Below are 26,078 nucleotides of genomic sequence, written 5' to 3' on the forward strand. Positions count from 1 at the left end.
GTCCGGAGCCTGTGCTCCACAACGGGAGAGGCCACAACAGTGAGAGGCCCGTGTACGGAAAAAAAAAAAAAAAAATGTTCTGGGGAGTCAAGACAGTCACCTGTCAAAATTGATAAGTGAGACCACATTGGGGAATGCAGTTTTCTCTGTAACAGCACAGCTGCCAGCACTGGCAGCCTGTTTACCTCTAGACTGGTCTGTCTCGCTTCAAGACTTTTCTATTTCCACCCAGATAGCCCCCAAACGCATCGAGGCTATGCCTACCTATGTGATATATTCATTCCAGAGTAGTCTGCAAGTGCAGGAGGAGGATAAAGAGGCCACTTTCATTAGGCTGTTTTCACAACTGAAGAGTTTCAATAGCTTTAAAAGGAAAAGCATGAACTTGACCAATTCTCTGTAGGCATGTAGCAAAATAAGTAGTAAATTCTGTGAAACAGAAAAGCCCAAGAGATTACTGTGAAGCATCCTTCTAAGATCCTAAAATGCTCATTACCTCATGCATGGAAGGTATCTGAGGAACAAGAAGCCATTTTTTGATTAAAAGGACTTAGTTCCAAACAATAGAGTGGCTGGTATTTTTAAATTAAATACACAGGAAGGCACTTAAACTTCATCTTCTGCTTTTCTGAAGGAAAGAAATGAAAGTCTCAGAGGACCACCCCAGCGCTGATGAGAAGTCCGTTCTGTACAATAAACGTTTTCTTTCTTTCCTCTTTACAAATGGGATTGTGATTATCTCTGTACATGAACACATTGCTCAAAAATCTAGGAAGGAAAGAGCCAAAATCTGAATAGAGTAACAGCGGACTGTGGTCTAGCCATAGTGTGGTCATTAATAAAACTTGCATTCACAGTGGAAACAGAAAAAATTCTTAAAGTGAACTTTCTCTTTAAATGAGATGCTAGCAGCAGTTAGTAAAACTCTAATTATGGTAGGTGTCCACTGCTTCTCATTTACCAGACCATCCTGTCTCATACTGTTTACTTCAGGAAACCATATTTTGGAGATTAAATGGATTTTTTCCTTAGAAAGCGAGTAAAGATTTTTTGAAACTACAATGCCCTTGACCTTCCTGTACACAGCAGTGAATTGCAAGGTTTTCTCTGTCACACATAAGTTTTCAACAATAGTTGTAACACTGGTAATGTTCTAAAGGTACTGCCTTTCCTCTGCTGCAGAAGTTTGCCCAGTTGAAACAGTTGAAATCAAATTTTTCCTTGATATTTTTAAGTCCTTCCTATGATACAGCCTTCATATCTCCTGTTGAGATTACCCCAAAGCCTAACAGACTCCATTATTAGAAAACATTTTATAGTACTTAAATTGGCTTTTCCTATGTTGAGTTTCATCCAGTTTTTCCTCTCCATTGCCCATTATAGAAGTAATTTGCAGAATTTCTGCATTTTAGCCAGGAGCATTCAGAAGGCGTGACTACCTGGGGTGCTGGATGACACTGGCATAGCCAAGCTGGAAAGGACAGAGCCTTTTAGGGCTGGTATATATTCCAGAGGGGTGTGTTTGTGTGTCTGTGAATATCTGGATTTCCATCTGTACATAAATTACTATCTCTTTCTATTACACATTTCTTGTTCCCTTTATAGATTCATGGACATGCTTGCACAGGCCCCTTCCCAAACCCACATACTTGTCCTAAATTAGCTATTGAGTTAAATTTGGGTACACCTAATGGTATTAGGAGACTAATAGAATGGCACTTTTTTCTGCAAAAAATCATGTGCCTTCTTTTGTTTTTAAAAATGGTATCCCTAATATCTAGTATCAGATATACTTAAAAGTTGCTTTATTAGGAGTTCTGATGGATTTTTGCATTCATTCATGATTTTTTATATCATATAAGATATTATTATGATAAAAATATATACAATCTCTGCCCTCAGCAAATTAATATCTATTATTCATTTTAAGTGCATAGATAACAGTTACCCACTTTCCTTAGAAAATGCCTGTGTTTAGAAAAAAGCACAGGCAGAAATAAAACAGTATTTTTCTGGCTATACCCTCTCCTCTAGTTTTTTGGGTTCTTCAAATCACCCATCAAAATCCTTCCAGAAGCTATTGGGAATCCTCATGCTATGGCACATATGTACTCTCAAACTGCCAAGATGCTACCCCATAAAATCTGGCATTTTCCTTCTTTCTGACTTCAACTGTGATGATCGTATCCCCTGCTGAACCTGACGTTCTGGGGCCTGGTCTCTCTCCCTCTCTCCATTTCTTACTGGCCCAGGCAGATTGTCAGATCACTGTGTACCTGCCACACCGTGTTCCAAGAGTTACCTCCAGGAGAAAAAGTAACCAGTGCCTATCTTTATACTTTTGGTGTTACAAAGAGCTAAAATCTACCTTTTATTTTCACTTGTTCTCATTGCACTTTTAGGACAATGGCATAAAATTGTAATGTCAGTTCTAAAAATAGTCTGAGTAATACTATGCTAGAGTGTCAACTTTCCTTCAAACAGAGATGCAATAAATACCTGTCTGCTCAGTACTCAGTTCTAGAAAAAGAACATTACCATGATATTGCATGCCTCCTCCCAATCCTGTCTCTGTACTTTCTCCCTCAGAAGTACCCACTGTCCTGAACGAAGGAGAGCTCAGAATTGAGACAATTCCAACTCCTGCCAACAGCCTGGCAGTGCTTCTGGGTGCATGGCAGATAAGAGCACAGACTCTAATCCCAGCTCTTCTATTTTCTAGTTGTTACCTTGAGAAAATCACTTAACCTCTTTGTGTCTCAGTTTTCTCATATATAAAATGGGGATATTTATATACCAAACCCTTAGGACTGTGAGGATTAAATGTATTCTAGGACTTCCCTGGTGGTGTGGTGGTTGAGAGTCTGCCTTCTGATGCGGGGGACACGGGTTCGGGCCGTGAACCACAACTGCTGAGCCTGAGCATCTGGAGCCTATGCTCCGCAACGGGAGAGGCCGCAATGTTGAGAGGCCCGCGCACCGCGGTGAAGGGTGGCCCCCGATTGCCGCGACTGGAGAGGGCCCTCGCGCAGAAACAGGGACCCAACACAGCCAAAAATAAATAAATAAGTAACTTTAAAAATATATATATTCTAAAGTGGTTAAAACACTGCCTAGCACAAATTGAATTTAATGTGTTTATTATTATTATGCTAAAGTGAATCTTTTCATAAAAGGTCAATTCATGCCTGAAAATAATATATATTCTGCATTTATTGAGAATTATATTCTATAGCTATACATTAAATCAAGCTTGTTAATCATACTGTTCGAATCTTCTTTATCCTTAAAATTACATTGACTGATTTATCTATCAATTGTCATTACAGTGATAGATCTGTCAAATTCTATCTATAATTCTGTAATTTTTGTTTTCTACAATTTTAGGTCATGATTTGAGGTGCAACTGAGCCCAGAATGTTTATCCCTTCCTGGTCAATTTAATTTTTCTTTTAAAAAAATGTAGTGACATTTATTGCGATTATCTTTGTTCTACAATACATTCTACTATACTAATAACATAGCTACACCAGCTTAGTCTTAGTATTTTGTGGCATAACTTTTGCCAACTTTTACTTTCAACTTTTCTGAATTGTTATGTTTTGCATGCCTTTTTGACAATATCTTGTTGCAAGCCTTTCTTGTACACTTTTTATATAGCTGGTATGTTGTTCTTTTGTGCTAGTGGCAGTGGTGGTCTGTTTGCATTTATATTTTGTCATTTTTTTGTCTTTTAACTACACGATTTTGTCTGTTTACACTCATAATTATTTATAAATTTGGATATAATTATATTTTCTTATACTGTGCTTTGTTTTCACTTTTCTGTTTCTTTTTCTATCCTTTCTTGTCTTTAATGTAAATTGATTGTCTATCTTTCTCATTCCAATTTTTCCCCTCTGCTGGATTACAATATGGTAATATGAACTATTTCTGTTGTTTTAGTGCTTATCTTATAAAACTTAGTGTATTGATTTTTTTTTTTTGTAATTAACAATATCTTTACCCTCATCCTTAACAGGAATACTGTATAGAGACTCAAGAACACTTAAGCAAACCACACCCTTCCTGACTTATACGATACCTTTATAAGCATTTTAATTTTTCCTGGCCTTCTTTTAACCCCTTAAGCCATTATATAGTATGAGTTGTTATATACACTTCATATTTGTTTAGATTTTCTTTATTCTTCATTTCTTTTTGCATCTAAGACCTTCCATCTGAGTTTTCCTTCTGAACTTAACACACATCTTTTAGCTTTCTTTAGCGAGAGTCTGCTACTGGCAAAATAGTTTGGTTTTTTTGTTTATCTGAAAATATCTTTATTTTACTCTCGTAAAAAAACATTTTCCCAAGTATAGATCTCTAGGTCAGCAGATGTTTTATCTCAGCACAACAAAATTACCATTCCACTGTATCTTTACTGATACACAATACAGATACAGGTATGGTACACAATAAAGGTACTGATTCCTGATTCCAGTGGATTAGTGGTTTTCATCAGTTCTGGAGTATTTTCAGCCTTTATCTCCATATTTCTTAACTCCTGTTTCCTATTTTTCATTTCCTTGTCTCTTTGTGTGCATTCTAGATAATTTTGTCAAATCTATCTTCTAGTCCACTAATTTCTAGTTGAATGATTCCTCAGGTCTGTCTAATCTGCTCTTAAACACATCCTTTAAATTTTAACTCCAATTATTATAATTTTCATTTCTATAAGTTCTTATTCTTTTTTATTGGTTATTTTTATACTCATTACTCATATTTACCATCCTTGCTCCTATTTCTTTCATTATGTTAAATCTCTCTGTATATATTCGCAATGTCTTTCCAGTTATGATCCCTATTTAATTTTTTTTTTTTCTCCTGCTGGGTCTCACTCATGGTGCACTGTTTCTTTGTGTACTTTGTGAAATTTGACTCTAAGCACATTTTAATTCCAACTTTGTCCCTGGCACACTTTGAGGCCTGGGTTTCTCCAGTCAGAAAGCATGAGTTTGTTTCTGCTGGACTCCTGGGGATATCACCCTCCCAGGACTACTTTAAACTTAATTATCAGCTTGAACTGTCGTAGATACCACCGTTACCCCTCCAGGTAGTCTGAATTGGAGGTGCAAACATCCATAAAGTTTGCGTAGGGGCCGGCTTGTTATTGCTTATTCTCAGGTGAGACTTTTCTCCCTTTCATTCAGGACCAAAATTCGTGATAGACAGTTCTCTTTGCAATGCCCTGGGAGAGAGGTGTTGTGTTTCTTTTTCACCATAACACTAAGTCAATAGCTCTTGGGCCTCCCAGTTTCCTTCCTGTGGTCTCCTGTTAGACTCTTTATCTTGGATAGGCTCTGGACATTGTCTCCTATTCTTTGTGCTCTGTGAAACTGTGGACATTGAGGCCTAGCTTCACTTAAATCAGTAAATACTCTCAAGGATAAAATCTGATTCCTTATTATTCTTTGCCAAATTCTCACCTTCACTCATTTGTTTTGTCCTCTGAGTATCTACTGTTATTTTGTCATCCTAGTAATACTTTAAAAATAAATAAAAGAAGTAGGTCAGCCTCATTAGTTGTTTTCAGCAGGAAGGCTCTTCGAAGTACCTAGCACAACATAACTGTCAAACACAGAAGTCTTACTTTTTGAGTCCTATTCTTTGAGTCTTTGTATCCTTTTTCACAGGGAGATTCTTAAGCCTTCTTACAAAAAGGTCCTAGCAGTTCATCTATATTAGTCTTCTAGACATAGCCAGATGCAAGGAAATCCTAATGCCTATAAACTGGGAATGTCCCTGTCTTCCATAATGACATGTAAGGCCAAGTATGATTTGTATTGAACTAGAGATGCAGAGACCACTGTGTACCCAGAGGGATGAAGAGTACTTCTGGGTGATAAAGAGACTGTGATACAGGTGTGTTTTGAAATGGATTCATTTATTTAGCAAACAGGCACAAACATTTACTACTTGCAAGTTCCTACTCTCAACACTGAGATACAAAGTTGAATACATTTCCTCCACCTTTCAGAAGTTCATAATTTATTAGATATTAAATATAGGCAGAATTTTAATAGGGATAGTAAATGAAGTGCCATACATTTTGGTAAGAAGGAAGAAAGTCTGACAGATCTGGGAAATGACTTCTACTCCAGTTTAGCCAGGTCATCAGATCTTTAAGCAGAAGAATAAGAGATGTTGTACAGATGTCATTTGGGGGCAGATTACAGACAGTCTGGAGAGTCAGTCTGAGAACTTTTGACTTAATTCAGTAATCAGTGGGAACCATTATGCTTTTGAGCATGAAATAATGTGTTAAAGACATATTAATAAGATTAATCAAGCAGTAATCTTCCAGATGATTCAAGGGGATTGAACAGGTAGAGAAGAAAAGTTACAAGACTGAACCAGAGCAACAACAAAGGGAGTAGAAAGAAAAGGAGATAGGAGAATCATTTTATAGGCAATGTTTATTATCTGTAAAAGGCCACAGTTGGAGAATACAAGATAACAGTGAAGACCTAAATGGGGCTGACTGACACAATGGTAATGTCATTAAGCAAGTTGGAAAAGAAGATCAGAATTGTGGAGGGTCGATAAGTCTGACGTGTTCATGTAGATTTGGCCCTAGTACGAACACAAAGAACTTCAGGCTCTGGAGCTCCATAACTGAAAAGCTTGGCTAAATTTGGGGCATTAAAAGACAACCAAGGTTTAGTGTCTGTGTCTCCTTTAGATGAAGATAATGCCCATAGTACTGCCATTGAGCTTCTTACCCTTACACAGTGTTTCTTTGATGTTTATGTTTCGTTTCTTCTCACTTCACTGAATTGATCAAATTACTTTTTTTCCCTTGCTTTTTAATTAGTATTTTCTAGTAAATAAGATGATTATGTAGAAGGAAAGGAATCGAGATCTGCCGGCTACCATGATGTACAGAGCACCCATTTGTTTTCAATGATTAATATTTGTTTTTTTAAAATAATGCTTATTTTTCTGATTCTAGGTAAGTATATACTCACAGAAAATATGCTTGGAAATACAAGGATATATTAAAAAGAAAGGAATCATGATCATAATAACAGCAACTAGAGCTAACTACTCATATTTTCTTCCAGGAATTTTTCTTTGAATATAAGACTAAAAAAACACTCAAAAGATGGGCTTCCCTGGTGGTGCAGTGGTTGAGAGTCCGCTTGCCAATGCAGGGGATGCAGGTTCGTGCCCCGGTCCGGGAAGATCCCACATGCCGCGGAGCAGCTGGGCCTGTGAGCCATGGCGACTGAGCCTGCGCGTCCAGAGCCTGTGCTCCGCAACGGGAAAGGCCACAACAGTGAGAGGCCTGTGTACCAAAAAAAGAAACACACACACACACACACAAAAGGGAGATGGTTATATGTTATATAAATTTGTGTCCTGCTTTAGTATTTAGTGTTTATAATGATCATTTCCCGTGTTATGAAAGTTCTCCAGAGTCTTAATATTCCATCATTCAGATATTCCCTTATTTATTTAAGAAGTCCCATATTGTGGACATTGAGGACATTTATGATACTTTGCTATTATAAATTATGCGGTAGTGAACAGATGCTGATATACTTCAGATTAATTTTGATGATCCATGTTTTTGTATGTAGTTATCAAATCAGGCTGTAGAATACATAATGCAATGGTGGAAATTAATTTTCAAGTGGTCAAAATATTCAGACTGATCTCATTAACAACAAATAGAGAAACATGTCTATTCTTCAAATGCCTAAGGAAAAAGCAGTTCATAAAGCATTTAGGCAAATAACCATAAAATAATTTTAATAACTAAATATGTAAAATAAATAAATAATTTAATCTGATCATTATTTATTTAATTGTCTATCCAATATAATAAATTACTACTACTTTAAATGCCACAAACTGGCATCATGGTTATACAAACATACAATTATATACCTATGCACTAGTCACTGGAGAAATTGTACCATCTAGAATAAAAATTGATACATATATGTAAGAATATGTGCATTCTTATGAAACTTTACAAGCTCTGAAAAATCCATCCCATTACTTATTTTCCATTTTTAAAAAATAGATCATAGGATAATATGTGATAAACTTTACAGGTCATTGTTAATTATGAATCGTATAGGTACAGACAAGGAGCTATGACCAAACTTAGAAAATATGTATACATGAAATTATACCTGTAAATAATGTTATGTACATTTTGAGAAAGCTGCTCCAATGTTTAAAATGCACATACCTCTCCCAAATGAACTTTCTCCCTTCTAAGAATGGTTATATTTCAAATGCATACAGTGCTTCTTTTTTGAAGAAACTACAGTTATTTTTATTGAAAAATGTGAAAGTGAAATATTATATTTATTGCATTTTTAACATCTTTATTGCAGTATAATTGCTTTACAATGTTGTGTTAGTTTCTGCTGTATAGCAAAGTGAATCAGCTATACTTACACATATATCCCAATATCCCCTCCCTCTTGCATCTCCCTCCCACCCTCCCTATCCCACCCCTCTAGGTGGTCACAAAGCACCGAGTTGATCTCCCTGTGCTATGCGGCTGCTTCCCACTAGCTAGCTATTTTATGTTTGGTAGTGTATATATGTCCATGCCACTCTCTCACTTCGTCCCAGCTTACACTTCCCCCTCTCCGTGTCCTCAAGTTCATTCTCTATGTCTGCGTCTTTATTCCTGTCCTGCCCCTAGGTTCATCAGAACCTTTTTTTTTTTTTTAGATTCTATATATATGTGTTAGCATACAGTATTTGTTTTTCTCTTTCTGACTTAGTTCACTCTGTATAACAGACTCTAGGCCCATCCACCTCACCAGAAATAGTTCAATTTCGTTTCTTTTTATGGCTGAGCAATATTCCATTGTATATATATATGTCACATCTTCTTTATCCATGTCCATCTGTCGATGGACACTTAGGTTGCTTCCATGTCCTGGCTATTGTAAATAGAGCTGCAATGAACATTGTAGTACATGACTCTTTTTGAATTATGGTTTTCTCAGGGTAGATGCCTAGTAGTGGGATTGCTGGGTCATATGGTAGTTCTATTTTTAGGTTATTTTTGTTTTGTTTTGTTTTGTTTAATTTTATTTATTTATTTACTTATGCCTGGGTTGGGTCTTAGTTTCTGTGAGAGGGCTTTCTCTCGTTGCGGCAAGCGGGGTCCACTCTTCATCACGGTGCACTGGCCTCTCACTATCACGGCCTCTCTTGTTGCGGAGCACAGGCTCCAGACGCGCAGGCTCAGTAATTGTGGCTCACAAGTCTAGTTGCTCCGTGGCATGTGAGATCTTCCCAGACCAGGGCTCGAACCCGTGTCCCCTGCATTGGCAGGCAGATTCTCAACCACTGCACCGCCAGGGAAGCCCCCTATTTTTAGTTTTTTAAGGAACCTCTATACTGTTCTCCATAATGGCTGTATCAATTTACATTCCCACCAACAGTGCAAGAGGGTTCCCTTTGCTCCACACCCTTTCCAGCATTTTTTGTTTGTAGATTTTTTGATGGTGGTCATTCTGACCGGTGTGAGTTAATACCTCATTGTAGTTTTTTTTTTTTCTTTTTGCGGTACGCGGGCCTCTCACTGTCGGGGCCTCTCCTGTTGCGGAGCACAGGCTCCGGACGCGCAGGCCCAGCGACCATGACTCACGGGCCCAGCCACTCCACGGCATGTGGGATCCTCCCAGACCGGGGCATGAACCGGCATCCCCTGCATCGGCAGGCGGACTCCCAACCACTTCATTGTAGTTTTGATTTGCATTTCTCTAATGATTAATGATGTTGAGCAACCTTTCATGTGTTTGTTGGCAATCTGTATATCTTCTTTGGAGAAATGTCTATTTAGGTCTTCTGCCCATTTTTTAGATTGGGTTGTTTGTTTTTTTGATATTGAGCTGCATGAGCTGCTTGTATATTTTGGAGATTAATCCTTTGTCAGTTGCTTTATTCGCATTGCTTCTTGATTTAAGAAAAAAAATAACTCACCAACTATCTTGAGCTTTTGGAGAAAATGTAAAAACGTTGAATAAAATGCAAAGCTTTAACTTCCAGATTTTTAACCTTTTGTTGTATTTTGTAAGAGAAATGTTTTTAGGATTTGTCTTCCTTGGTTAGATCAGAAATATCTATGGTGATAATGTAAACAAATTTGATTATATGAAAGTGCTATTTTACCAAACAAGAAAAAGAACAGGGAAAAAATAATTTGGGAATAATTATTATAACTTTTATGGGATCTTGACAGGTTTAAAAGTCTTGTACCTTTTCCTGTTATGATGACCACAGGAAACCTCCCTAGCCCCCACTATAAAATGGCTTAGAAGAAAACTCGCCATCATAGCCCAATGCCTCATTAGAAAAGCCTGTATTTCCTGCTCCAATAACCAGTTGATGGAAGTAAAGTTCATTTTGTCAATAGGTTTATTTATTTCTCCTCTTCTTCTGCTTTGTTAATCTTCCTTTTATGTTTCCTTAATAACATATGCTGGAAAAGTTCATAAATGCTTTTCAAATAAAGAGAAGTTCTGAAAAGGATTGACAAATTTCTGTTGTGTCAACAGAGACACGGGCGTCTCTCAGTCTAGAATTCAATGTATAATATCTGAAATAGATAAATGTAGGCCGTCCTTTTCTCATTCATTAGATCAGGAGATATTCAGGTCTACTAATTGGTTTTAATGCATGTTATTAGAATTTTATTGCCAGTACAATAAAGATGCAGTGCATTTCATGTATCATAACAGACTGGCCTTAAAAAATAACTAGCAGCGCTGGCTCCATAAAGATGGGATAGAAAAGAAAAATCTAGAATCTGTGCTATCAGTTGAGTTCTTTGAACACTTTGGATAATGGCCGGTGGCATAACATAGAATCTACCAAATATGAAATAATGCATGAATTCAGGATCAGCCTGTTACCTACAATTAATCACTATGTATTTACAAAGAAATTTATTATTATTATTATCATACACTGTGGTACTAATCTGGAGATGTGGGATACCAAACATCTTTTCATAACAAATCTTGTGGAACAAATTACTTACTGACCATGAGATGCTTGAATAAAATACCGTATTTCTGAATGATCATGGTAAGACAGATGATATTTTGGATTTTTGTAGTTAGAAAAAAATTTAATTCATTATTTGATCGTATTTTCAACCAAGGTCTTAAATATTAGGTATATAAATATAATAACATAAAAGACTTCTTCCTCTGATCCACTTCCAGGAACACAAATTTATTCTACGTAATGTTTTACAATGTAAAATCTTTGTAGTTTCTGTGTAAGTTTTACACCTAATTTCCCTACCTATGAAGAACACAGTGGGTTTGCACTATTTTTAGCAAAAAAATTTCCATTGCATATCAACGTATTGACCCAACATGGAGCATGATAAATGGAATATTATCTGATGAATTTAGATTACTATCTCCATTCAAGTTCAAAAAAGTCATTTTGCTATCATGCCCCAGATTCTTTCCTTTCTTTAACTTTGGTTCACAGTAAATCTACCATCTCTACTAAACTCTGGGACCTTTGGAGCAATCTTTTAGTCCTACCCACCAAACATAAATATATTCCTTCTTGGGTTTATCTTAGATCACAGCCCTGTAGCTCTTCATTCTGCCTTCTTTGCCACGTTGTTCTTATCTATATATCCTACCTGTCAAGGGATAGGCTGCATATCAACTTCTGTGCCAAATATTTAACAGGGCTTCCAATATTCCAAAAGGTTAGCTTCCAAATGATGTTGTTTTCTCTTAGATAAAGCAGTGATAACTCTGTCTCCCAGTGTTGATATTTATAACCTATTTCAGTCCTAGTTTACTCAATTCCCTTGTAGGTGCTCCTGAGGATCATTTTGTGAATGTGTAGATTTTACTTTTATTCCTCTACTATGCTCACTCTGCCACCCAGAGTTGTCTTTTATTTAAGTAAAAGATATTTTTTCTTTCTCAAGTAAATGTCTGCTCTTCAAAAATGATTGTTTTTTTTCACTTTAAAACAACACCCCAAATAGTAAATGGTATCTCTTTAGCTGGTCTCCTTTACGGAAAACATGGCCAAGCTCAAAAGCATGACGGTGAATGGAACCAAGAATTACAATCACTGAATCAAGGACTACCACAACACAAAGGGTCGCCCTGTCATTTTCGACTATTTACTTTTCAGAATGCACATGACCAATATCAAAGAAATGCTGTTAACACTTTCTTTTGAAAAAGCTAGTTTCCGTAATTCAAAGAGAAGAGAGCTTACAAATGGCAGGAGTAGAGATACAATAAAAACAGCAGGACCAGGTGAAATGCGGTACTGTGAGAATGACAATAGGTGTTTGAGCCTCTCAGAGAATGGACAATACTTTTATATAAAAGTTTAGTGTGCTATTTCTTCTTTTTAAGTCTGCTATAGACACAAAGGGTTGAAAGAACAGTGAAAAAAAAATGTCAACTCAAGCCCTTTTCTCCTCGAGTCCTGTATCATCACCCTGATTCAGTTTACCTCACAGCTAACATCACTTGTCAACCTTGTTCCTGCTTCCACACATTTCACCTAGGTAAACCACTTCCATCAGCTTCTCTCATTTCCTGCAGTGATTTTCCCATTCCCATCACACTCTCCTCCCTGCACACTCCAACTGACCATCCCAGGTGAGAATTATGTAAAGAATAATATAAGAACCAGTGAGATAACAGTAAAAAAGATCGATTGAATGAAAGTCAGGAGACTTGGCTTCTATCTTAGCTCTGCCACTAAATTACCAGGTAAAAGTGGGAAAGTCATTTCTATTGATAAAAGTTGGAGGACAAGTTAAATTGTGTCTAAAATTTCCTTCCAAGTAATCCTATGAAGGAACTTATGATTATATTAATTTTCTTAAAATTTAATAAATATTAAAAATAAAATAGAAGAAATTTATGCTTCTGCCTCAGTTGAATACCAGAAAATCAAGTCCTTGCTTTCTCTCAGCAGTCCTAGTTTCATAACTCTTTGTAGTTTATAGAAGCTGGAATGCCCCAAATTTTGCATATTGACCTCCCTCTCCCTTTTCTGCCCAGGACTTTGGTTATGAGATCTTTTAGACTTTGGTCCTAACTCACCTCTCTAGCATCATCTCTTAATACTCCCCTCAGCAACCCTTTGCTATAGCTGCAATGAACTTCTCACCCACTGTGTAAAAGTAGCTTCTCTCTGGAACTTTCCCTCTTTTGAGTCATCCCTTGACTCATCTATTTTCTACCATGTAGCCCATTTCACTTTTCTGAGTTCTTTAAGTGTTTAAGCCTCGGTCTAATAATGAGCTCTTAAATCATCGTTGGACTAGAAGAGTGTATTGAGTGAAAAAACAATCTTTGGAGTGAAAGGAAAAACAAACAAACAAACCTATATTCAATTTCTGACTCAGACAAATAGTTGCTAAGTAACCTTAGGTAAATTACTTAATGCTGGTCCTGAATTGTTTTATCTATAAAATGCAATTTATACTATCTACCAAAATCAATTGGGACTGATCCAAAAAACAGAAGACTCAAAACAAATACTTACGGAGAAAAGGAAGGTGTATTGACTCTCTGAATTGAAAATTCCAGACGTTTATTATTTCAGGTATAACTTGATGCAGGGGCTCAAACAATGCCACTAAATTTTAGTCTTTCTCCATCTTTTGGCTTTTATCCCCTCTTTGTTGCATTTACCCCCCCAGGCTCTATATATTGTGGGAAGATGAAGATTTGAGCTGCTCCTATAGTCTTGCAGGTTCAAGTACAACAGGGAAGGCAAGTGTTCTTTTCCCAATAGTTTCAACAAAACTCTCAGTCAATCCTGATGTTTATGGGCTTGAACCATATCAAATATCCATCCTTGAAATGATCACTGCAACTAAGGAAATAAAATACATTCATTGGCTGATACCTAGGTCACATGACTGCCCCTAAAGCTGAAATCAGTGTTGAGCAGACATATAGACAAGGAAAGAAGAAGGTGTGATTCTGCACAAGGGATTTAGGGTCATGTTTTCAAAAAGAGAGGGAATGAACGCTGGTTAGACCATAAATAACTGTGATACACTATATTAGCCTGTCATATTTTTATAAAATGAAATGTGACAGTATTCCCAAAACATTTATCACAATGGTTGGTACATAAAAGTTTTCAGTGCTAAATGAGGGCCTTAGCACATAGCAGGTACTAAGAAAGTGTCAGGTGAATAAAAACTAAATGTGCTAGAAGAATTCTTAGAATGAGTACTTTATAGTTAATTTTGCTTGATTTTTCTAGTTCACTGTGATTAATTATCTTGTTGGCAGAAATTATAAGAGAGTCAGTCACATTTATTGTTTGAACAGCTTTCTGAATCTATTCTACTTAATCTAATACAATTATTCTGAGGTACAAACATAGCCAAAACAATTATAACCTAAATCCAACTTCACTATAGTAGTTAACTCATCCAGCAGATGCCTGGGGGGCTTCTCATAAATCCCCAGATTCTGCTGGTATTAGGAATGTAAAGAAGATGGCATGGCACTGTCCTCAAGAGCTGAGTTTCCTTCTTTCATACCTAAGGCTTGTGGGATATAATAAACATAAGATAAAATATCTGCTTAAAGAATAGTAAAGGAAACCAACAATAAAAATAAGCAACAATAAAATACAAATTTGCTAATAAAAAAGAATAAATAATCATAGTTGTCAAGAAGTTACTAAGCATTGGTGAAATTTCTGTAGAAAATTTTGGAGACCCTGCTTCAGAAAGAGTGATGGAGAGGGATACTACCCAGGATATTATTTAAGCTGAAAACTGAAAAATGAGAAAGAGCTGTAAATGGAACCAGTGCAAGGAGCTGTTGAGAATTCAGGATGAGTTCTTTAGTTAGGACTTGAATCCCAGCTCTGCTTCTGACTTGCTGTGTGACTCTGGGCAAGTTACTTATCTCTATGCCTCATTTTCTTCATCAATAAAGTAGAAATAATAGTAACGTTGTTTAAGGACTTATATGACACGGTTTACATTCAAGCTCCTACCTTCTCTTGCATGAACTGGTAACATTCCCAACTTGTCTCCCCATCTCTTAACACTCCAACTCACCCACCATGCTACTGCTGAAGCCATTTTCCAAACTGCAAATCAGACAATGTTATTTCCCTTTCAGTGATACTTTTTTACAGAGTTCAAATTATTCAGTATAGTGCAGTCATTCTTCTATGATCTTGCCACTTCTCCAGTTTTATTCTTCACCATGCCCACTCACCCACTCCAATCTTCAACCCTTAGCTTCACACACATTAATTACTTAAGGCTCCTCTAACATGATATGTTGTTCCCTATCTCTGTGCCTTTGCACGATCAGTGTTCTCTGCTTGGAAATTTGGCCTTGGTAAGCACCAAGTCAATTCCATTATGTCTTCCAAGGCATTTTTATTTGATTCTTCCAGCAGCCCTCAACCTAGAGCTGACCATCATCTTTGTGGGGTTTCCTCCTGCCCCATCCCATATGGATGATATTGTTCCTTTGTGTGTGTGTGTCTGGCAATGGGAATGATCTCATAGGGGGGAAAGAGAAACTGATAATGCAGGAGAAAGAGAAGGAATAATTCCAGGAGGGAAACAATTTGAAAAGGAAAAAAAAGGAATGGTTTACCAAGTGTGAGTGGAAGCATTGGCCTTTGAGAGAATTGGTCATCTTTCTTCCACTGTAACAGAATTATTGCCTACAGAGTGGATACAGATAAACTCAGATTAATATGCTGAGTGGAGGGAAGATACAGTGGTTTCCATTTCATGGCTTCTTTTTTCTCCATGAAGTGTGGAATAGAATGATTGGCTATGAGTGAAGAGAGAGAAGGCACCATAGCAGAGTTGCAGAGAAAAGGGGTGTGAAATACTCATCTGGGAGAGCGGAAAGTTGAGGTAATAAAAATCTCTTAGCATCCAATGAGTTCAGAGGGGAGGTCATCAACTAAGAGTGGGCAGGTTGTGTTGGAAAATTGAGGAAAGAGGAGCAGCTTGACGAGGGAAGCATGTGCAATTGTTGGGCAGTGTTGATGGCCCATCTGAGGTTTGTGGGAATTAGTTTACAGTGAAAGCAGTCCGTGTAGTTAGCATGGCTGTGCCTTTTCCTCCAGGACCATACAGCCGCTTAGGTGGGAACACAGGAAGTGAATATTTGGGCTTAGCAGTGATTGACCTTTGCTGGGTGATATGGTGAAGGCAGAGAACAGTGTGGATTTTTATAAGAGTATCATGACTAACTGCAGTTCCAAGCTGGGCAAGGAGAGAGGGGAGGGTGTGAGGGAATTATTGATAGTGAAAACTGGAAGGGTCAACAGGTTCAGGGTCCAGTGAGAGAGCACAAATTATGGAGTGGGAATGGAAGCTGATCAGAGCATGGAGTGCTTAAAGTGGATATTTTAGAAGTAAAGCAACTATGGAAATGACATCATGTGAGTAGTCTTTTCTGTACATTGCTATGATATGTTGAAGTATCTTGATGTAGACCCACCAACAACTAACATATAAATCACAGAATCTAGACACAGATGACTATGGATATTTAGCAGTGCCATTCGTAAGCTAATAAATGATCATTTTAGGTTTTGTTCAAATCTCAAGAGTCAACTGTGAAAAACCCTGAATTTCTAGATTCTTACAAAGGTAAACCACATGATCCTAATACTTAATAACAAGTGCAGCTTTCTCAAAAGATACAATATCAAAATAGGAAGGAAGGAATAAAACATGTCTGATGTAAACAGCACGTTTTTCTGGTTTCCTGCCTTGCCTTTGCACTTTGGTATTGACAGAGCAGGACTGGGTGAAAGCCCATTAAAGGGCAGGTGCCCATGCTACTGGCCTGATTCTCTAGTCGACACAGCAGAAGTAATGATACAAAATACAAACCACTTCTCACACTCACCTTGATTTTAAGTTACCCATTTCTACTCCTGACATGGACTCTTAATTACTGGCCTTGTGAATCCATTCCCTTCCCCAGTTAAAAGTATAAACAAAATTAACATCTTTTTCTTTGTTAGGCTGTAAAATTGATTACAAATGGGTAATTTAAGACTTCCTAAGGCAATTCAGAGTCCACAGTGAGAAGCAGACAACCTGGATCTAGAAAAATGTGGCAGTTTTATTTCTCAAAGGATTCAGAAAGAGAAAGTCACTAAGAATAGGATAAGATTAAACACTGCCTATATTTCACAACAATATCATTGAAAAGGGAAAGTGGTTGAGTGAGGAGGTGAGGTTAGGGGTGTTAGTGTAAAGACAGGACCACATGCTTTCGCTTTTACCTTAATGTCTCTATAAAATGTAATTTATTTACTAGTTGCAGCAACTTGTTTTGAATGTTTGGAGTTGGGGTGTCTGAGCCTGAAATGTTGTAGTCATAGCAATTTGGGTATTCCAGGAGTTTTGTCGTTTATTTTTTACTGAGTTTTATACCTGATTTCCACTATCCAGGAGAGAGTGAATTGAAGCAACGTTTTCACAGTAGAGTATCTAGGCTTCTCTTAGCTGGGAGGCTTAAAGTTTTCATATTTCCTACTTAATTCATTTTTAATAAAGGTTTTGTTGGAACAATTAAGCATGGTATTTCACTAGTTACTAATCAACATTACAAAATTTAAGACAATGATATATGATTAATACTAAGCTTGTGTAGTAATAGATATGCTATCTGATAAATAACAACCAAAAAACAAATAAAATTTAAAAAAAGATATGGACACAATAGACCCCTCTCTCGGGATTGTCAGTTGATATCAGTGACCACCTTGTTTAGCCCTGGTTTTTATTCTGACTTGTGTAGTACTGATTGCCTCTGAATTTTCTCACTCATGCCATGGGCCTCAGAGCTCTTTAGAGTGTGGAAACAATTTGCTTAAAAAACCATTGCAGGGCTTCCCTGGTGACGCAGTGGTTGAGAGTCCGCCTGCCGATGCAGGGGACACAGGTTCGTGCCCTGGTCCGGGAAGATCCCACATGCCGCGGAGTGGCTGGGCCCGTGAGCCATGGCCACTGAGCCTGCGTGACTGGAGCCTGTGCTCCGCAACGGGAGAGGCCACAACAGTGAGAGGCCCGTGTACTGCAAAAAAAAAAAAAAAAAAAAAAAAACCGTTGCAGGCAACTTCAAGCCTCAGTTCTTCTTCCAGCAAGAGAATTCTATCTAAAAAGCAAAAGTGTGTTTTTTTTCTTTTTAAGTTCCTTGTTCCACCTTAGACCCAATCATAAAAAAATACAAAATATTCACAGCACTGTAGTGCAACCAATTTATGTAAAAATCCCATTCTTTCTATAATTCAAAGGATATTTCACAGCAAACTTTACTAACAAACTTTAATTTCCTACTCTACCTTCAATCTCAATAATCAGTTTCTCACAGGATTAGATACTGTGATTTGATTTTTTTTAAGGGACTGTACATATTCCCAGAACATAGCATCTTAAAGCACATTTAAGCCAAAATGAATGTGGTTTCATCGGGTATATGAAGTGATTCTTCCACTCCAGTCACAAATGACTTATGGATGGTTAGCAGTGCCATCCGTGCGGACTTGCCTTTGATTTGTAGATACCCAAGAATTGTCTCCGCAGAGAAAATGTACAGAGGTAGCATTTCACTTTTATGTTTTTCATCAAACAGCTTCCTCGTGACAGAGGGAAAGGTATGAAAGTTGTTAGGGAAAACATTCTCTATTACCAGAAGGTTGTTTCTTCAGAAGTCAGAGGCTTGTGTGCACTGTGAAGGGAATACTAAGTTAAACCTGGGCTAGAGGATTCTTTTTAGATAAGTAGCCTTTAGAAAGCCACCTTTACCTCATACAAACAAAATTGTCAACAGGTAACTGCTTATAAGTTATTTTGTCCTAGAATTAAAGAAACTTTGATTCTAAAATGTATGCTTTTGTGTACCAATATGAAATCTGTAGTATCTGAAACATTCTCAACCAAAGAAAGAATTGCAAGTTCGCACTTGGGGCTGGTGCTCGGTGGTTTGTGGGACCCAAGAAACCTCACTTGCACCACCTCTGGAGCCTGGTATCTTACTTCCATAAGTTCAGTCCTTTGAATTAAGGTTTGTAATAAAAATTGTATTTTCAGTCTTTATTGGTGTGAACCAAACCCTGGATGGGGCCACATTTTAAATAATTACTAATGATGATCCCTTTAAGAAACATTTATTTATCAATTATCTTTATATCTCAAGAGCTACTTGTGAGAGAATGGAAGACTACACCAAATACCAGGTTTTTCTAGGAGATAATTAGGATGGCAAGCCTGAAATCCCAATGGCTTCCTAGGTAGGCAGTCTTAGGAACTCCAGGAAGCAAAAGAAATAGTAGGAGGATGACCAGTATCTTAAAAGGGGGAAGGGGTGATGTTGAAAACAAAGATGCTGTGGGTAACTTTGAGACCTGCTTCACAGTTTTGCTTAGGTTCAATAAGATGACAATATTGAAGAGTTATTTTGACCTCAGGATCTCAGATTTCTGTTTCCCTGTGATTCTTGGTGATATTGGTGTTGTATGGGTGGTTCTACCCTTTTTATTTTAATAGATTGGTTCCATTTTACCACAAAATATTTAAGTATGCATCTTCTAAACAAACACCAAACCACAGTACAGCATGGAGAGTGTAGAGAAAACATTCAGGAAAGGAATGCTTCCCTCTGGAAACAACTTCCCACAGGATGAGGTGTTTTCTCCGGTGCTATTAGAAGGACATCGAAAGTCAATGGATTTCAGCTCCGAATACAGCTCATTTGCTTTAATTTAAAGGTCTCACTTTCAATTTTGTATGGGGTGTTTAAGTTTCCTTGTAGGCCTCTTAGGAATCACAAGCTTCTTTACTCCTTAACTGTATACCTCATTGCTGTAATCGAAGCTCTTTTGTTGCTATAATTCCTTCCTAATGTTACAGTTTTAGTCAAGCATTCTTTCCCTCTAGAGGCATTAATTGTTGCCAATTTTGAAAATGCCCTTGATTGGTGTATACTTTTTGCTTCTGGTGCCAAAACATGTCACTGTTTGCTGTTCTTCCTCTAGGTGAAAAGACTTTTTTTCTTCTTGTTCAACATACACCATGCCCTTTTAAAGCTCTGTAGTGTAATTTAGAGTATCTTTGTCCACCAGGTGGAAAATCAGCATTCTTCACGGTTTCATGTACTTCACCAATTTGCAGTACATGTCTCAGGATAGAAGATTTAAATTTTCTTTTGTTTGCTATTAGCTGGGAAATTATTGGTCACTGGAGCTTATGACAGTCTATCTTTGTTAAGGATTTACCTTTGGTTTATAGTATGTCACTAAAATAAATGGTTATTTTCCAATGACAAGACCTCCACTGAAATACAAAGTTAAAAGGGAAGGTACTTCTTCAAATGTAGCAGAGTGTACTGGAAAATATCCTCTAGTTTGAAATTAAGTGAGTTTCTGTTTATTTAGTCCTGGTAACTATTTCAGATCATATACAGTTAAACGGATACTTTATTAACAAACTTTATTCCCTTCATTCATACACACACGTGCGTGCATGCATGCACACACACACACACAGAAACACAAAATCTACCTCCAGTTAAAGAGGAAATGTTACTTAATTATTGTTTTACAAAAAGGTATAAACACTAGGATATATTTTGAAATAAAAGCCATCACCCTTCAACCAGCATTAACTGAGTCCCCACACTGAACAGTCCCCCTGTTCCAGGCACTAGAGAAAGAGCATTAAGCAAGACAGACAAATTCGTAACTCCCACAAAGCCTCAGTTTTAGAAAGATGGTCTAGATTTCATTTCCAATTTAAATTTATTCTGTTCTTCCTCATCTGATTCTTTACTAAAGGGCCTTATAAGCTCCATCCAATGGGAACACGTTCTCCATGATGAGAGCACCACTTTGTGTTTCAGTGCTTGGAATTATGCAGTTTATTCTAAAAGTCATCTGCTTCTGAGAGTAGTACAAGTCTATTTTATTATATAAAAATGAAATACACTGAAATGTATTATTATTTTACTGAATATAAATCAAGAAATAGATTCAATATACATTACCTAAGGACTGACCTTTCAAGCCCCTTAGCCATGTGTTTCGGTAAATGTGTTTCCTTGTTCATTTACTGCTACATTTTTGAATCATTGCCTCTGCCCATATGACTGTTGATGTCTCTCCCTACAGCCTGGATGAACCCATTTCTTTCCAAGGGTGAGAGCTGCTACAAGATAATAGAAAGCCTTGGCCTGAGCTACACAGAGCTCTTGCTTATTATAATGTTGTATAGAACTCAAAAGAAGAATTGATGTACAGTTTAGTCTTTTTTTATTTGAATTTAATTTTGTTTTATTAAAATACAAATAAAAACACAGTACTCTCAGTAGTTTCATAAACATTTGTCTACCTACTTTAACATTCTCAAATATTTTCTTGATTCCACATTTTTTATTTATACACATTTTATTTAATCTTCATTTGTGGTTTTGTAAAGTTTTATGATTTAATACAAAAAAACTGCACATCTCCAACTTTACAATGAAAAGTTAAAACACTGGCCTGAATATACAGATATACATGTTGAGAGTAAATTGTGAGGATTCTGGTAAGATGGGTTAATTTCAGATGTTGGGCAATAATTATGAAGACTTCCCAGGATGGCCTAGAGAATATCAGTGAGTTCTCCATCCTGCTGCGGGATTTGATTTCTCTCTGAGATAAATGTCGTTCTGTGTGTGTTTTTCTCTCAGGAGGTCGAGTTGTGTCGTGTTAACAGTCAAGAGAAGCTGGGCCTGACAGTCTGTTACCGAACGGATGATGAAGAAGACACCGGCATTTATGTCAGCGAGGTGAGAAATGCCATGGAGGAGAGGTTAGGGGAGGCAGACAGCGAGCAGTGGAGTGAAATGACTCACGATCAGAAAATCCCTGGGAGGCTGGAATGGGAAGAATTGGCAATGTGCCAGTAGCTGTCACTTTCAATTAGGAAAGTAAATTATGTTGCCCAAGTAATGGAATTATTATCAGCCTATTTAATGTGGTTGCTTTCACCACAGAATCCCAGTAAGGAGAAGTGCAAAAATTGTAACATTGTCTAAATCTGAATAAAGTCCCTTAAGTACGCAGGAAGCCGAGCAAAGTTTTTGATCAGCAAACGTTTGTCCTTCTGTTCCCGTTGTGTCTTTTATCTGTCCTGTTAACAATAGCATTGACTTTTAAATCTAATATTCACAATAATCAGATATTTTACTCTGCTGACAGAACTGATAAATTTAAATATCGTATCCAAGAAGTGCATCCATTTGTTTGTTTTATTCAGCCCCATAATCACGTTCAAGAAGTGAGGTACTTACGCAGGGAACTGTATTTAATATCCTGTAATAAGCCACAATAGAAAAGAGTATGAAAAAGAATATGTACATACATGTATAACTGAATCACTTTGCTGTACACCAGAAACTAACACAACATTGTAAATCAACTATACTTCAATTAAAAAAAGTAAGTTACGTAAATGTGAAATGCCCTCAGTGTTAATAACTCTGAAAAAATGTGAAGCAAAATTTATTATTATAGGTGATTTTTTGAAACTCCCAAAAGAATAATTTTATGAGAAGTAGTAAGGTATTATGTGTGTGTGTGTGAGATATATATACATATAAACATACAAACATATTTATAATTACACATATACATTCAAACACATATATACATATACAAGTATATATAGATATGTTATCTAACTCCTGCGTATATGTATGTATACACACATATATGTGTGTGAAACCATGTATGTATATATGTATGTGTATGAACCCAAACTAAATACTAATTGCTGTTCTGTGCTGTTCCAAAGTTTCTTGGCCATGACTTTGAAAACATTACCTAACTTACTGAGCTTCGGCTTCCTCACCTAGAAACTTAGTACGACAATGCTTATCACATTACTTTTATAGAGGTGTTTAGACTCTGGCAGAGATAATATAATTAATGAACTTAGAAAACTACGCAGCTCTATAAATGTATCAGTTTACCAAAGAATCTACTGACTGGCTCTCACTATGGAAAAATCTCCAGAGAATACTTCACTTATATACTTCTTTTAAATTAACAACTATGATAACCCCTCTGCTTATGGTGAGGAAGTATAAGGAAACACCTGCAGCATTATCTTTTGTAGTATGTATGGAGGTACAAATGCAGAATTTTAATATTAGTTTGATTACTGTTCTGAAGACAAAGTTTTAGATTGTGTATGTCTTCTAAATAGGATACAATTGATTAATCATCCCTTATTTCCTTCAAGTAAGTCTCTGTTTACTATTTAAACATGTCAGCTTTGGAACTTTACTTTTCAGGGATAATAAAAAAGCCACAGGAACAGAACAAAATTACTTGGAAACAATATTTCCCTATACATCTTACATGTAATTATAGTGTCTTTTGTTCTTGATTGATCACTTAAAACTCATTTATTGGCTGGCACCACCTAATTAAAAAGTAATATCTAACATCTGGATAGGATGGATCAACCTTACCCTACACTTGAAATACTTTGCTTTAAAAAAAAAAAAAAAAAAAAAGGCTTTGCTAGAATAAGCTCCAATAAATGGTTTGAAGCCTTCATGTGAAATGTGATAGATGGAATTACCCCCAGTGAACAGTAAGTCATCACTCAAGTTTGGCCCATTAAAATGTTGATAAACTCTTAATAGAGCTTTAAATATCTATTTATTCTAAAATAAGTGACAGTTAATATACTTCACCCTATATGTAAAGTAGTGTCTAGTAATAATCTACATGGATAGGATTTTTTTTCACTTCTTGAGCTACATAGATTATAAATCTCTTTATAAATTAATGTGCTCATAACACAGAAATCCCTTTAATAAGTATGGACTTAGGGTATAGCTATCAGGTTTTCTCAGACAGCTAAGACAGGATTTAAAAATCACCCTAGCAGAAAGTAAATTTCCTGGGTCCTAGTATTAACATCAGCTGAGGATCATGTCAGCTGAAGACCATGTCTGACAGTTGGGATACAGAAATGAGTGAACAGATATAAAAAAAATAAAATGAAATAAAATAAAATAAAAAGGGGGGAAAGGATAAAAGGAAGGAAGAAACAAAAAGAGGCAGGGAGAGAAAAGTGGTCTACAAATCAAGATGTGCTCTAGTACTCTTTAATTTTATTGTAATTAATTCTAAAATAGTTCATTTACATTTTTAGAATCAGTTGACAAAAAAATTTGGCATGCACTCTATAAATCAATAGAAAAACTTGAAATACTTTTTTAAAATATTTTTTATTTTTTTAATTTTTAATTTTTTTTAAATTTTATTCATTTATTTATCGCTGTGTTGGGTCTTCGTTTCTGTGCGAGGGCTTTCTCTAGTTGCGGCAAGTGGGGGCCACTCTTCATCGCGGTGTGCGGGCCTGTCACTATTGCGGCCTCTCTTGTTGCGGAGCACAGGCTCCAGACGCGCAGGCTCAGTAATTGTGGCTCACGGGGCCAGCCGCTCCGCGGCATGTGGGATCTTCCCAGACCAGGGCTCAAACCCGTGTCCCCTGCGTTGGCAGGCAGATTCCCAACCACTGCACCACCAGGGAAGCCCTTTAAATATTTTTTAAAACCATATTTTTAAGTTCCTGGGAGGATATTGCATATCCAGTTGAAGCTGTGTGTCCTCTCCCTTACAGGTAGATCCAAACAGCATTGCTGCCAAAGATGGCCGGATTCGAGAAGGGGATCGTATTTTGCAAGTATGTGGTGTGGTTATTTCCTTTAATTTCCTACTATCTGTCCAATAGTTTTAATTTTCTTTTGTTCCTTGAAAAATGTTAGAGGAAATTATTTGTCTTTGTTTCTGGATAGTAACATCTACAAAACCAGAAGTGATCATTTAAACCTTTTTAAAAATAAGGATAGTGCCATTTATTAAGGATTATTAGCTAATAATTAGTGAGTAAGACATAATCTCTGTACTCAGATACCTCGACTTCAGCTTCCAGCTCAATCACTTACTTGGGCACTTTACTTAACCTCTCATTGTAAGCCTGTTTCTTCATCTTAAAGAATGGTAATAGTAAAATATATTGTTGCAAAGGTTAGATATGATTAAGCATGTGATGTGCTTAGCACACAGTGCATGGTGAGTAATAAGCATTAACTGCTGTTGTTACTAGCATCAGCAGCAGTTATTGCTGCCTTTTCCACAATAAATTAGGTAAACAGGGATCCCAGTGTTCCATTACTATGAAAGTTTAGAAGACTGAAGACGTCTTAATTATTTATAAATGAGTTGCTGGGGACATGTGGAAGACGGAATGTGAACACATAGAGGCTGACTGAATTTCAGTTTAAAAATAGAGATGGTAAGCCCCTTATAGGGGGTGTGTAGACTGGAAAGTTCCCGGCCCAACCAGGGAAAACTGCAAAAGCCAAAGTTTCTGTCCTAAATCTTCCTTGACCTGCTCTATCCCTTCTGATTCCTTTCTCATAAAGGGTGGCTGGAGGAAGACACACAGCGCCCCAGCTCTTATGTCCAGTTTAACCCAAAATAAGAACAGAGGTCCTTGGGGGTTGAGTTTCACTGCAGATCACAACTGCAAGACAGGAAGGAGGACTCAAATGACAAATTGAAGAAGTTACAAACTGTTAAACATTCTGCAAAACTTTTAATTGTTATGACAGATCTGTTGTTCCCATTCTCCTTTCTAGATATGAACCCCTAATGAATGTTTTTTCAATTCAATACATATGGATTCAACACTCTACCTGGAACCAGGGCTTTAAAAATAGACAAGATGCCATGGCAGCCTTTGGGGCATTCCCTGTGTAATTAGGAAGACAGCTGCTTACGCAGATGATTACAGTACAATGCGACGTTGTCGTGAGAAAGTTGTGCCACACGAGAGCTCTTCTGCCCAGCCTTCTGCTGGTCTTCTTTCCTTTCTTTAGGGGGGGTACTCACTGAATCACACCACTTCTCCATACCCCTTCCCTTCTCTAGTGAGAGGCCTCAGAACTCCTTTTTCATCAAGGACCCTCTACTAA

General features: G+C 37.1%; 1 protein-coding gene across 2 annotated transcripts in view; it reads left to right on the top strand.

Moving 5' to 3' along the window:
- Positions 1-26,078, top strand: part of PDZRN4 (PDZ domain containing ring finger 4) — a gene marked incomplete at both ends in the record, with an annotated part of 371,596 nt that overhangs the window by 330,391 nt on the left and 15,127 nt on the right. For both annotated transcript variants that reach the window (XM_079715656.1, XM_079715657.1), the window contains 2 exons: positions 21,771-21,869; positions 24,722-24,784. In XM_079715656.1, coding sequence (XP_079571782.1) covers positions 21,771-21,869; positions 24,722-24,784 — 162 coding nt within the window. The remainder of the gene's footprint in view (positions 1-21,770; positions 21,870-24,721; positions 24,785-26,078) is intronic.

Source organism: Hyperoodon ampullatus (assembly GCF_949752795.1).
Source record: "Hyperoodon ampullatus genome assembly, chromosome: 11".
Taxonomy (NCBI): domain Eukaryota; kingdom Metazoa; phylum Chordata; class Mammalia; order Artiodactyla; family Ziphiidae; genus Hyperoodon; species Hyperoodon ampullatus.